The sequence below is a fragment of the Pteropus vampyrus genome, unplaced genomic scaffold, assembly GCF_000151845.1.
Source record: "Pteropus vampyrus isolate Shadow unplaced genomic scaffold, Pvam_2.0 Scaffold227, whole genome shotgun sequence".
NCBI classification, from domain to species: domain Eukaryota; kingdom Metazoa; phylum Chordata; class Mammalia; order Chiroptera; family Pteropodidae; genus Pteropus; species Pteropus vampyrus.
In genome coordinates, this window is record NW_011889008.1 from 1,189,798 (window position 1) to 1,202,229 (window position 12,432).

A 12,432-nucleotide genomic window follows, 5' to 3' on the forward strand; every position below is an offset into this window, starting at 1 on the left:
CGCCCCGCCCCCCAAACTCGGGCCGCCCCTCGGATGGGCCCCGGACCCCGACGCCCCCGACGCCGACGCCGCAGAGCTGTGGAAACGCACTGCAAACGTGGATTCTTCTTGGGGAGGCCGCGGGACAATGCGGGGATGCGCGGTCACGGCCCCCCGTAAGGCAAAACCATGACCCCTTTCACGGAGAGCCATGGAGACGCAGCCGGGGAGAAGCCCGGGGCGCCGGGGCCTGGGACCCTCCGGGCGGCTTCCTGGGCCGGCGGCACCTCGGGCGGGGGGGTCTTGCGGCGTGGGGGAGGCGGGCTTTCCCAGAGGACTGGTCTCCTTGTTCCGGCTGCTGCCCCCCCAGCCCCAGGCCCCACCCCTAGGTCCCCCAGCACCCCGGGCCCCCACCTTCCCGTCGCTCTGCCGCTTCCCCAGCTTGGTCTCCTCGGGGTGGTAGAACCACTTGACCTTCACCACCATGTTGCTGCCCCAGGACTCCCACAGGTTCTCGATGCGGCCGATGTAGGGCAGGTTGGGGCGGCCGGCCGACAGGAAGACGGCGCAGTCGCCCACGCGCAGCGTCTCCTTGCCCCGGACGATGGCCTTGTAGAACAGCTTCCTGGCCTTCCCCTTCATGCCGCGCCTCTGCAGCGGGGACAAGCAGGGCAGAGGCGCGCTGAGGGGGCCCGCGGGCCTCGGGGGCCTCGGCCGGGGCGGTGGGGGAGGTGCGCGGGGGACAATGGCAGAGGACGGTCTCGAGTGCGGGCGAGTGGGCGGGGGCACCTAGCGGGTAAGACAGGGCAGGTCCAGGGCGGTCGGCCCTGCACGGCGGCCATGACGTCATCGTAAGCGGCTCTAAAGGAGCGTTGGCTTTGAGGGCAGGGAGGCCGGACACCCGTGAGATGTTCACTGCGGTGCACAAGGCCGAAAGCGTGAACCACCACGTGTCCACCGCAGGCCGTCCACGCAGAGACGCGTCTGCGTCCATGGGACCGCTGTGTTGTGCAGCCACGTGGACCCTCCCGCGTGGCACTGCGAAGCCAGGTGCAGGGGATCCACGTGCCCTGGTGCAGTCGCGTCCGTGACCACACCGCACAGGCCAGGACCCGGACGGTGGCCCTGCATCGTTGGATCATGGTGGGCGCCTCGTCCTTCCCTGGAGTTTCCCAGTTTTTTGTGGACATCGAACGGAGTGATTCCAAAAGGGAGGGACGGAGGGAGGGAGGGAGAGGAGGCGGGAGCAGGGGCCAGCCTCCTGGGGCACTGGGATCCTCGCTTGGCCGCCCGCCGCCCACTCACCTGCGTGGGGCTCCCTGACCACTTCCAGAGCTGCCGGGCGGGCAGGAAGGCAGAGATCTTTGGCCGGTTCTCCACGGACGGCAGCCGCTGCCTCCGCGAAACCTCTTTGGCTTTGTTGAAGCTCAGGGCCTCCTTGCGCTTGAGCTTGGACTTGCCGCCGCTGGGGCCCGTGCCCGCAGCCCCGCCGGCCACAGCGGCCCTGGACAGGAAGCAGCGCTGGGCGTGTGTGTGGGGGCCGCTTCCCTTGGAGCGCAGGGCCTCGGGCTGGGCCAGCAGGGTGGGCACGGGGTGGGTGAGGCAGGTCTGGAGCAGCAGCGCCCGGTCCTCGTCGTCCGAGCTGTAGGTCGAGCCGTCGTCGTCGGAGGAGCAGAGACTGGACGTGGACAAGGAGCCCGAGGAGGAGGAGGTGGACGAGCCGGAGGACGAGGAGGACACAGACAGGCGGGCCAGGAAGCGGGAGGGCACTCCGGGGGCCAGCCCGGGCCCGACCTCCTCCTCGTCTGAGTAGGAGCTGTGGCAGTCACTGTCACAGGGCAGCGGGTACTCAGCCTGGCCCGCAAACTTACGCAGCGCCAGCCCCATGGGCAGTGGGTGGACAGGCGCCCGCCCCTTCCTGTCTTTGCCCATGAGGGCCGGGTGCGCGTAGCTGGGGCTGGGCAGGGGGCGTCCCAGCTTGGGCCCCAGGTCCTTGTCGCCCGCGAGCAGCGCCTTGCAGTTCTTGTTCTTCGGGGAGGTCACTCCCTCGTGGTCCAGCTTGACCAGGAACTCGCCGCCCGCCCGCCGCCGCCCGCCCTTCTCCGCCTCCGCTCGCTCGGCCTTCTTGGCCCGAAGCAGCTTGTGGGCGCCCCCCGGCAGGCCCGGGCTGGCCCCGCCGACGAAGGGCGCGTACGAGCTGGCCAGGCTGCTGAAGGAGTCGGCGCGGAAGCCGTTGCCGAACACGGGCGCGGCCGCGCTGTGCACGGGGAACAGCGCCTCGCGGGCCCGCAGCTTCTTGGTGCTGCCGTTGAGCTGGAAGAGGCTCTGCAGCACGCCGGGCCCCTTGCCGCCTGCCGTCGCCGCCACGGCCTTCCGCTTCGTCTGTGCCACCGCCGACCAGCTCAGCAGCGGGCTGCCCCGGCGGCCCAGGAAGTAGTCTGAGGCCCCCGAGGGGGGCTTGGCACCTGAGGTGAGGAGCTCCGCTTTGCCTGGGGGAGCGGCCAGGTAGAGTCAGAGATGCTACCTGGGCCCCTCGCGGCCCCTCACCCACAGAGTGCCTCCGCACCCGGTTCTCGAGGTCCCTTGAGTACCGGCTTTGTCTTTGCTGACGGATTTCTTCCCAGGGGTCTTCGAGGCTTCGGGGCTGTCGTGCACTTTGGGGGGCAGGCTGGGGGCGGTGGGCTCACTGGGTGGGGGTGCCTCGCAGGAAGCTTTCTTGGTCCTCCGGCAGCTGCTGGACACCAGCAGGGCCGGCGAGGGCTCTGTGCCTGCAGAGTGGACGAGTGGCCTCAGTGCTGTGCTGCTGGGGTGACCGGCTCCTCCTGCCTTTTCCTGGGGAGCCTGCCTGCACCCAGCAGAGGCCCGCCGGGCTGGGCCTGGGGCTGACGGGCCAGGAGGGGAAGGGGGAGGGGGAGGGAAAGGGGAAGGGGCAGGGGGAGGGGAAGGGCCCAGCCCCCCATCCCACCCCCGCTCACACTGGATCTTGAAGTCCGGAGGCAGCAGCCTGATGTTGGAGACGGCGATGTGGCCAGTGTCCCCGTCGTCAAACTCCACCACCACGGAGTCCAGGTCCTCCTCCTCGTCACTGGAGGCGCCTGGGGACGGGGCCCCCCTGAGCCTGCAGCCCTGCACTCAGGGCCCCTCTGCCTGACAGGAGGGGCTCCTGGGGGGGGGTGCCTGACAAATGACACTAGGACGATCTGCTCTGTGATCGTATTCGACCTTGGAGCTGCCACAGGGCCCTCCGCCTCCTGCAGTGCAGCTACAGCCGCAATATTATGGCCATCCATCACCCCCACCCCGGGGCACACACGGGATGCGGGGCCGGCTCCTCCCCACACACGTGTGCGCAGATGCACATCTGGCTGAGGCCCGCCTGGAGGCCTTGCACCCGTCCCCCCTCCCCGCCTGTCAGAGCCCAGGGGCCCCACATCCCCTGCCTGGGGGAAGCGGGGGAGGGGGGGGGGACAGGATTCACCCCAGGGGAGCTGGTGCCCATGTGACCAGCTCATGACCTCCAGGACCAGGGCTGTGCCCCCTCCCCTGAGGGCAAGGGCTGGCCAGCCCCACTGGGGGCCTTGGGCGTGGCTCACCTCTGACCACGTTCCCTGGATACAGGCAACGGGACTTCTGGCTCCAGTAGGCACAGACCCTTGTGCCAGGCGGCAGGTACCGGCTGGACTGCGGCTGAACGTCAAGCACCTGTGGGAACAGCCAGGGTGGGAGCATGAGCGGGCAGGGCGGGGGGGCACCCGGGAGGAACGGGGTGCAGCCAGGCCCACCTCCCCGGGGCTCAGGGCCAGGTACTGTCCCTCACCGCCTCCTGCAGCAGCTGCTCCAGTGAGTAGACCCTCTGCCGATTGCCTCTCTCCCCCTGGATGACGATGCTGTAGCTGAGGGGCACAGGGGATGGGGGCGTGAGACCAGCCTGTGGCCCACAGCCACAGCCCGCCACGGCGCGTCCCTCTGTGCCCGCAGCCTGGCCTCACATGTCAGGGGGCTGCAGGGTCCTGACGCTGCCCGCATACAGCAGACTGTCCTCCTTGGGGATGAGCACGGGCAGCCCGTCCTGCAGGTCCTCCTTGTGGATGGTGCACGAGCGCGCTGGGGGACAGGGCAGTCAGCAGCAGCCCACCCCACCGCTCCCCAGGTGCCTGCCCCGCCCCCGCTCTTCCCCCCCTCCCCAGGCGCCCGGCCCCACCCACTGCTCACCCAGAGCTGCGCTCTGCTCAGCGCTCAGGGGACCGCCAGCCTCCTCCCCCTCCTCGTCCTCAGAGAAGCTGCTGCTGTCATCAAACTCAAAGTCGTCCTCCACGGCGAAGCTCTCCAGCAGCCGGCTCACCGCCCGGCCCTTGCCCTGGGGGGCCAGAGGGTCAGCTCCCTGGGGGGACGGGGGGCTCCAGGGGCGGGGTGGGGTGGGGATGCTACCTGCTTGCCGGCTGCCTTGCTTGTCATCCTGCCCGCCTTCCTGCCCTTCCCCAGGATGGCCTTGGCGTTGCGGGGTGACAGGGCAATGGACAGGGCCCCGTTCTTCCGCTGCGGGTGGTGGAAAGGGACAGTGGCGAGGGTGGCACCGGCCTCCCCACCCGCGGCAGCCCAGGGCGACTAGGGCTGACCCGGGCGCCGGGAAGCAGTGAGGGCCCCGGAGGCCTGTCTCGGTGGCACCTACTGCACTGGGCCCAGGACTCCTGGGTCCCCACTGGCCCTGGGCGACTAATGACCCCGAAGTGCCCGCTGCTGGAGGGGGCCGCTGGCCCTCACCCGCAGTCCTGGCTGCAGCATCGTGCTCTTGCGTGTGGCTCTCTTGAGGCGCTCGCTGGCCAGTCTGCTGCCCTCCTCCCGGCAGGTGAAGGCCCGGGCGGGGCTGAAGAGGGCGTCCCTGCCCGGGGTGGCCCCTGGCTCTGCCCGAAGGCCGCCGTTGGCCTTGCCCTTGGCTTTCTTCTTGCTTGGAGCTCCGGGGGGCCTGCGCCCCGGGGCCTGCTCCAGCTTGGTACTCCCCTTGGCCTTCACCGTCCGCCTTTTGATCTTGACCTCGCTCTCTGGGCTGGACAGGCGGCAGGCCCCTGTGGGGGGGAGCGGCGGCCGTTGCAGGGGTCCTGGCCGCCGTGCTGCCGCAGCTGCCCCTGCCGCCCGCCTACCTAGCAAGCTCTGCCGCTCCTTCTTCTTCTTGGCCTTCTGGTTGGCCTCCATCTTGACCACGGAAGAGGGCGAGGGCCCCAGCACGGCCACGCCGGCCCCAGCATGCAGTGCCAGCCCAGGCTCCTTGGGGGTTGCCTCTGTCCCCAAGGGACCCTCGCAGTTCTCGCTGTCATAGCCACTGCCTGGGGGGGGGGGAGGGAGCCAGATGACCGGGCGTCACAGCAGCGCCATTTGGAGTGAGGTCAGAGAAACTGATCATTCGAGTGTGTGTGGCTATGTTGGGGGGCTGTGAGTGGAGCCCCGTCTCTGTCCTCCCCAGGCTGCTTTGGGGACCAGGCACCTGGGCCAGATGTCCAGGTGAGGGTGTCTGCCCGGGACTGGGAGCGGTGAGCCTGTCTGACCTCCCCTTCCCGCCCCGCTTCCCCTTCTCATGCCCTGCGCAGGGAGCCCCTCCCCAGGGCGGCCCCCTCCCGCTCCAGCCCTGCAGGGTCCCCCCTGCTTCCCGCTTGCTTCGCCTTCTCCCTCCGTTCCTGCTCAGACGAGACCTGGGGGAGGGGGCCAGGGCCGGTGGGAGGAAGCGTCTATTTGTCCAGGCTCCCATTTCTGGATGTGTTTGCTGGGGGCCAGATAACCCCTGCGGGTCAGCCTGGCCGGACGTTGCAGGAAGGGAGGCTGAAGCAGGCAAAAGGGCTATTTTTAGCCCCCTTTCCCGGACGTGTCCAGCAGGACCCTCTTTCCTCCCCTTGGCCCTGCGTGGGGGTGGGGCACAGGAGCCGCTGGGCTCTGCCAGGAGTGGGGTCTCTTTCTCCAGCCTGCACCAGCCAGAGGGCCTCCCTGGTGGCTGTCCCAGCCCCTGCCTGCCCTCTCCCCCGGCCCCCAGTGACCGTGGCCCAGCGGTCCTGACTGTGCTGCTCAGACCACCGACTTGCCTGCCTCGTGTGCTGCGGCCGTGGCCGGCTGAGCCGGGAACTTGGGCGTCTCCCTGCCGCCGTCTTCGCTGTCAGGCTGTGGGTGCCCGGCCGCCCCAGACGCCTTGGTGCTCTTGGCTCGGGATAGCTTCTTCCGGACACGCCCCCCCGGGAACGGGCTGAGGCCGGCGGGCAGCCCCTTGCTCTTACCCTTTGGCTTCAGCTGGGCCACCTTGTGGGCCACTGGGGACGCCAGCTCACTCTGGCCCCGGCTCTTCTTGCACCGAACCTTCTGCGAACAGCAGGCAGCAGCGGCACTCACTGAGCCCCACCCAAGGCATGAACGGGGCACTTGCCCCGGCCTTGCCCTCCTGAGGGGCTGTCCCCCACCCCCCAGACTGCCCATCCTACTCAGGCCGGGGGCAGGGAGGCCACCCCCTCCTCTGGGAGGGATGGGCAAAGTGACAATGCTCAGATCTACCTCGCACCTGTCCCTCCCGGGGCCCTGGAATAGAGTGGGAAGGAGGTGCCTGTGGCCCGAGGAGGAAGAGGATGCTGGCTCCTGTGGAGGGGCCATCCAGGGGAGGGGCCGATGCCCTCACCTGCCACCCCCATACCAGGTATGCAGCTGACACGGTGGCCACGTGGGCTCTCACCCCTGCAAGTCTTTCTGTGATCACCGTACCCCTGCATTCCTCTCCCGCTGGACCCCAGCCAGCCGAGTCACCCTGCAGGTCTCAGGGGGGACCTGATGCTGGCCTGGCCCTGGTCTGCTCATCTGGACACTGGGACCCCAGCTGGGCACTGACTTAGGGCCGGCCTGCCACGTGCGGCCGGTCACCTGCCCCCTGCACCGAGTGGAGGAGGGGCTGGCAGGGGCTCACTGCAGAGCCGCCTGCACCGAGCGGGGGTGGGGGGCGGGCGGGGTGGGGGCCGGCGGGGACTCACCGCGGAGCCCACGTGGACTCCCTTCTCTAGCCGGCTCCGCTTCTTCGCGGGCGCCTCGCCGCCCCGCAGCTCGGCGCACAGCAGGCTCAGGCTGGACCGCACTGCCCTGGGGACACAGGTGGGAGGTGGGCACAGGCCAGATGCAGGCACGGCTGGGCCCCTGGGCCCCGACCCCCTGACAGTCCCTGTGGTGCCGCCGTGAGTCTGGGAGGCCACCGTGCCCCATCTCTCCTGGCCGAGGCTCCTGGGGCACACGGGGCGGCTGGGAGATGGGAGCAGGGTCCCTGGGCCCCCACCTTCCAGCCAGCTCCCCGCCCACTGGCTAGGGAGGGGCAGCCCAGGGCTCAGGGGCCAGGGCTCTGCAACCAGCTGGGCCACTATGTGACCGGGGCCATGGCCTCGGTGTTTCCAGCAGGAAAGTAGGTACCATGACCATTATGCCTCCCGGCAAGGCCGAGTAAGGCCTGCGGTGAGCGCTGGAAATGGGGTCCTCTCTCAGCATCTCCACTACACCCCGAAGGATGGGGGCAGTGGACAGAGAAACGCGTGCCCAGGCTGTGCCTCCTGCCCCCAGGGACTCCCACTGCTGGGCCCAGGCCCCTGAGCTTCATCCTCTGCCCTCAACTGTGGGTCCTGAGGGAAGGGACCCTGTACCCCACTGCCCATCACCCAGATGATGCCCCACAGGTATGAGGCTGGGAGCTTGGCTGCCTTTTGTTCGCCAGGCGGGGGCTGGGCCACTCACCTGCCCCCTCCCCCACCCACATGGAATGAGTCAACAGATGGAGGCCGAGGGCCCTGGCCTGGCCTGGGCCTTGTGTGGCCTGTCGCCACCTTTTACTTTCCTGCCCAGAGCGTAGGGTGGGCAGGAAGCCGGCCTACAGCCATGCTTGGCCCCTGGACCCCAGCCCTCCCACTTCCTGCTTGGGCCCCACACTGGGCGGAGAGGGGGCGGGAGGGAGTCCCACTTCTTGGGGAAGAAGGGCCTGGACTTGGTTTTCTTGCCTGTCCTGAGGCCACAGCCTTCCAGCCAGGGCCTGGCTCTTCGGGTTAGGTGGCCCCAGTGCAAGAGGCAGGACCAGGCTTCCTTGCCAGGACACCCCGACAGGGCCAAATCCTGGCCTCGGCGGGCCCCACCCTGGCCAGCGGCTCCTGCGCATTGGCTGGTCCTCAAAGGAAGACCCCGGGGCCCCCCGCTGGGTGACACCTGGGCAGGGTGGAGGGACAGCTAGGGGAGGCCCCCCAGCCATATGGCATGTCTCCTCCACGGGCTGCAGCCGCGGCCGACGTGAGCTCTCCCTCCCGGTAACCTTCTCTGCATTTGCTAATGTTTTGTGACATAAAGCCCTGAGATTAATTTTTTGCCTCTGTCTTAATTGAAGGAACCATTTAGTGCCGATTTAACTATTATTACCAAATCATCAGATTGATGCAGTGCGCACAGGCGTGCGCCAATCGCGTTTGGAGGAGCTCGCAGGATTTATGCAAATGGGCCTGCCGGGAGAGGCAATTTGTAGCCGGGAAGGACAATTATACCAGGCCCGGGAGTGCGCCAACGACTGCAGCGGGCGCGTAATGGATAATAACATCGCGCGGCAGCCGTGAGCAGCACCGCAGCGTGACCAACGGCTTCATACACTGCAGATAAAGAGGCTTTTACGCAACGCTGCCTTGCGCTCGAGGGGGCCGGCAGGGGCGCCGGTGGGGGGTGCACGGCCAGGTGTGCGGAGCTGGTGTGGCCGTGCTCCAGGTCCAGGGGCGCCAGAGGGGAGGAGCCCAGGGTGGGCCGGGGGCTGACTACGGGCGGAGGGAGGGGCCTCTGCGCTGGACACGCCCCAGGGCCGAGTTCTGGGGGGTGTGGGGGGGGCGGGCAGTGCTGGGTCAGCAGGAGGAGCAGGGAGGGGGCCAGACAGCCCAGCCGCCGCCGTGTGCCGCCGGCCTGAGGCCCCACGTGGCGGCCTCGCACCCAGGACTCACTTGACTTTCTTGCCATCGGCCCTGGGGAGCGGGCCCCCCGGACGCAGGGCGGGCAGCAAGCCCGAGTGCTTGCGCTTCCTCGGCCGGCCGGGACCTCGCCTCGCTGGGCTCCTCGAGCTCTCATCTCTCCTGGCGCCGAAGGAGGGGGGGTCGGGGCTCCCCCCCCGCCCCGGGCCCGGGGGGGGTCAGGGCCTCTCAGGTCCCCGCCGCACCACCCCCTCGTTCCAGTCGTCTCGCGCCCTGCCCTGGCCCCCAGCCCCCTCTCAGGCTCGACCTCGCTCCCACCGCTGCCCCAGGACAGGGCTCTGCGGAAGCTTCTCCCATGGACCCCGCTCCCTCTCCGCTTGGATTCTCTCTGGGCCAACGCCTCCTAGAGCCCAGCTCGGCCAGGCACCCCTACACGGAGGCCACCCCCACTGCGGGCCGGCCCCTCCCAGCCCCTGCCCGCCGCCCCGGGCGCCCCCGGCGTACTCGTGGTCGTGCCTGCGCTGCAGGCGGGCCAGCTCCCGCTGCTTCTCCTTGTAGCGCCGCTGCAGCTCCGCCAGCTGCACACGCATCTCGACCTCCTGCGTGTCCAACCGGTCGATGGCGGCTTTCAGTGGGCATACCTGGCAGGCGGGGGCACCAGGGTCTGTGAGCCAGCCGGGGCCCCACCACGGGGCATGTGGGCAGCCCGCCTGGACGCTCATGATGCTGGGCAGTGGGGTGACCAGGGCCCCCCACTCACAGGCTTGGTCTTAGGGGTCCAGGTGTCCTTGCGCTGCAGGATCTGCATTCTGGGGGTGAGCGCGGGAACCTTGCAGGGGTCGGCAGCAGGGGGCTGGGCTGGGCAGGCAGAGCTGTCCAGGTCCGCGGCCTCTACCAGGGACCAGGCGGAGGCCAGCGTGGCCAGGCGCTGCAGGTTGAAGGCTAGCACATCCTCCTCCTCTGTAGGGGACACAAGGGTCAGTGTATGCACATAGCCGGCAGGCACACACTGCCCCTCAGAGACCCTCGATGTCAACCTGCATCTCAGCATGGCCCAGAACCGAGGCTGCCTGGCTCCCTGAGACGTGAGGACCAAGGATGAGGGGCGGGGTGGGGGGAAGTCCCCCTTGGCACTGTGGGCCAGGCCGGAGGGGTGGCACAGCCCTGGTGCAGGACCCGCCGTTCATGAAAGCCACGTGCCTGTCACGCTTCTAACAGAAAGTGCCCGTGCGTTCTTGCCCAGTCCTGGGATTGTGAAAACCCGGCTGTGTTAGCCCAGTGGGGTGGGGAAGGGTGGCCTAGAGCAAGGTCAGAGCCAGGCCAATGTTCACGCAGCGAGGAAGCCTGGAGTGGAGACTCAGGACCCAAGGGCGACCTCCAGGAGGGGCTGGGGGCAGCGGCGGGGGAGAGGGCAGGCCCCGGCAGGCCGCCCTGAAGAGGAGGTACAGCCAAGAAAGGGCCCTGTGGGGTCAGACGGGGAGCCTGGGGCTGGAGGTGTCAAGGGGCAGCCGTGATACTCAGGACATACAGCTGGCTCTGCCCTCCGAGAGGGCCTGGGGACAGCGACACCCCAGCAGCAGCGGGCGCACCTGACACCCCTGGTTCCTACACAGGAAAGGAACCAGGCTCCTGAGGGAAATGGCTGACTCCAGGAGCCGGGGAGGTGTGGGCAGCCGGGCAGTTACACAGGAAGTGCTCCGAGAGGGACGAGGCCACGTCGGTGCGTCCGGCCCACGAAAGGGTCGAGTCTGACACTTCGATCGTCAGATCAAACAGTGGCAGTGACATTACAGTGGATGAAGAGAACAAGGGGCCGCAAGCCGCAATGACATAAACGAGCGACTGGGTGGGGCGTTCAAAGGGGCATGTGACGGCGCACTTTCTCAAAGCACCTCCCCTCACGATGCGCATCAACCCCGAGAGCGAGGGGCCCGGCCACCACCGTGATGGCGCCCTCAGCAATGCACTGAGCCGGAAGCTCAAACCTCGGGACGGCAGTTCTGGGCCGAGGCCACAGGACGCTCAGCCCAGAGATGGGGTCCCAGGCACCCTGGGCTGGGGGAGAGGCTGCAAGCCCCATTTCAGTGAACGGGTCCGCAGGCCTCCCTCCTCTCGGGGTCCTTGCCACCCAGGGAAGCCCCTCTGTGCCTCCCTTCCCCTCGCTCGGTCCTCAGACCGAGCCTGTCCAGACCCCGCAGTCCCCAGGATGAGTCTGGGGAGGGCGTCTGCTCTGGGCCCCAAGTAATAGCCGTATGGCTCTGTGGTCCCCAGGGCTGTGGGGAGAGACGGTAATGGCCACACCCCAGGCCTGGCGGGGCTCCTGTGCCTGGAAAGGCGCAGGCATAACCCAGGCAGGTTGCAGGTCCACCGACACAGACTACCACGGAGGTCGGGCAGGGCAGAGGAACGGCCGGGGGATTCAGCCGTGAGGCCGTTCAAAGGAGGAGTCTGGGAGCAGGGGCGACCCATCCCGCTGAGCAGCCTGGACTGGAGCCCAGGCGGCACGAGCCAAGCAACTCCCGGCCGAGGCCTGCTGGTGGGGACAGTGAAGGCTCTGGATGGCCGGCCCGTCGGCGAGGGTGGGGCCGGCCGCCGCTGGGAGAAAACGGCCTGGGCTATGGCGGCCACCCACCTTCCTGGACCTGGTGGCCTCCTTACCCCCACCTCCCAGGGCCCCCAGCTGGACCTCAGCCCACTGCTCTGCCTGCCTGGAGGGACTTCGGGGAGTCCTCTGGAGGGAGGAGGGGGCGGGAGGCCCCGCTGGCCCCTGGGTCTGCACACCCCCCTCTGCGCTCCTCGTCCGGCTCGGCCCCCGCCCAGGCTCCTGTTCTCCCCGAGTCCTGCTCCTCACCGGGAGGAGGCTCGTCACCTGTTCAATTTCAGGCCAAGTGGCCACTGCACTTACGGGGAGCAGCTGTGCAGACTGGCCACTTAACTAGGACAGAGGGAGGGCGGGGGCCTAGGGGTCCGGGGTCGAGGCCCCGTGGTGGCAGCTCACTTGGTCCACACACTGTGGTGACTGCAGCGCCCGGCCCAGATCGGCAGCTGCCCCGCCCACACGAGGACACGTGGTCTACACGTGAGCATTCATTCAAAGACCGGGCGCCCGTCCAGCAGGCATTCACACGCAGACCGGGTGGCCACACACGGCGCCCAGCATTTGTTTGGCACACCCTCCCGCCGGCCACACTCACACGCTGGGTCCCGGCAGCCGGAGCCCCGTCCGGGCACCCTGCCTCAGCCTACAGACCCAAACCCCAAGCGAGGCCCTCTGAGGGTCCCGTGGGGAGCCCGCCTGGAGGGGGCTCCGCTCATCCCCTCAGCACAGCGGTGGCCTGTCCAGGAACAGAAAAGGCGTGACGGACGGGGGCCTGTGAGGGAATTACCTTGACGAGATTGATCACTTAACCTCCACACAGCCCAGAAGGCGCTGGTGGCTGGCGGAGGACACTGCGCTTTGGGAAACCGAGCAAAGAGCTTTGCTGGGCTCTTTCTATAAATATCAGTGGGACAC

At 68.6% G+C, this 12,432-nt stretch overlaps 1 protein-coding gene across 1 annotated transcript in view; it reads right to left on the reverse strand.

Moving 5' to 3' along the window:
* The window catches only part of BAHCC1 (BAH domain and coiled-coil containing 1), a 61,643-nt gene that overhangs the window by 8,514 nt on the left and 40,697 nt on the right, over nucleotides 1-12,432 (reverse strand). Inside the window, exons 12-27 of the mRNA XM_023538657.1 lie at nucleotides 9,679-10,101; nucleotides 9,423-9,559; nucleotides 8,952-9,080; nucleotides 6,975-7,080; nucleotides 6,044-6,318; nucleotides 5,118-5,296; nucleotides 4,741-5,042; nucleotides 4,408-4,515; nucleotides 4,192-4,336; nucleotides 3,969-4,083; nucleotides 3,797-3,872; nucleotides 3,573-3,681; nucleotides 2,955-3,074; nucleotides 2,571-2,747; nucleotides 1,285-2,468; nucleotides 4-630 (exon numbers count right to left, since the gene is read on the reverse strand). Coding sequence (XP_023394425.1) covers nucleotides 4-630; nucleotides 1,285-2,468; nucleotides 2,571-2,747; nucleotides 2,955-3,074; nucleotides 3,573-3,681; nucleotides 3,797-3,872; nucleotides 3,969-4,083; nucleotides 4,192-4,336; nucleotides 4,408-4,515; nucleotides 4,741-5,042; nucleotides 5,118-5,296; nucleotides 6,044-6,318; nucleotides 6,975-7,080; nucleotides 8,952-9,080; nucleotides 9,423-9,559; nucleotides 9,679-10,101 — 4,212 coding nt within the window. The remainder of the gene's footprint in view (nucleotides 1-3; nucleotides 631-1,284; nucleotides 2,469-2,570; nucleotides 2,748-2,954; nucleotides 3,075-3,572; nucleotides 3,682-3,796; nucleotides 3,873-3,968; nucleotides 4,084-4,191; nucleotides 4,337-4,407; nucleotides 4,516-4,740; nucleotides 5,043-5,117; nucleotides 5,297-6,043; nucleotides 6,319-6,974; nucleotides 7,081-8,951; nucleotides 9,081-9,422; nucleotides 9,560-9,678; nucleotides 10,102-12,432) is intronic.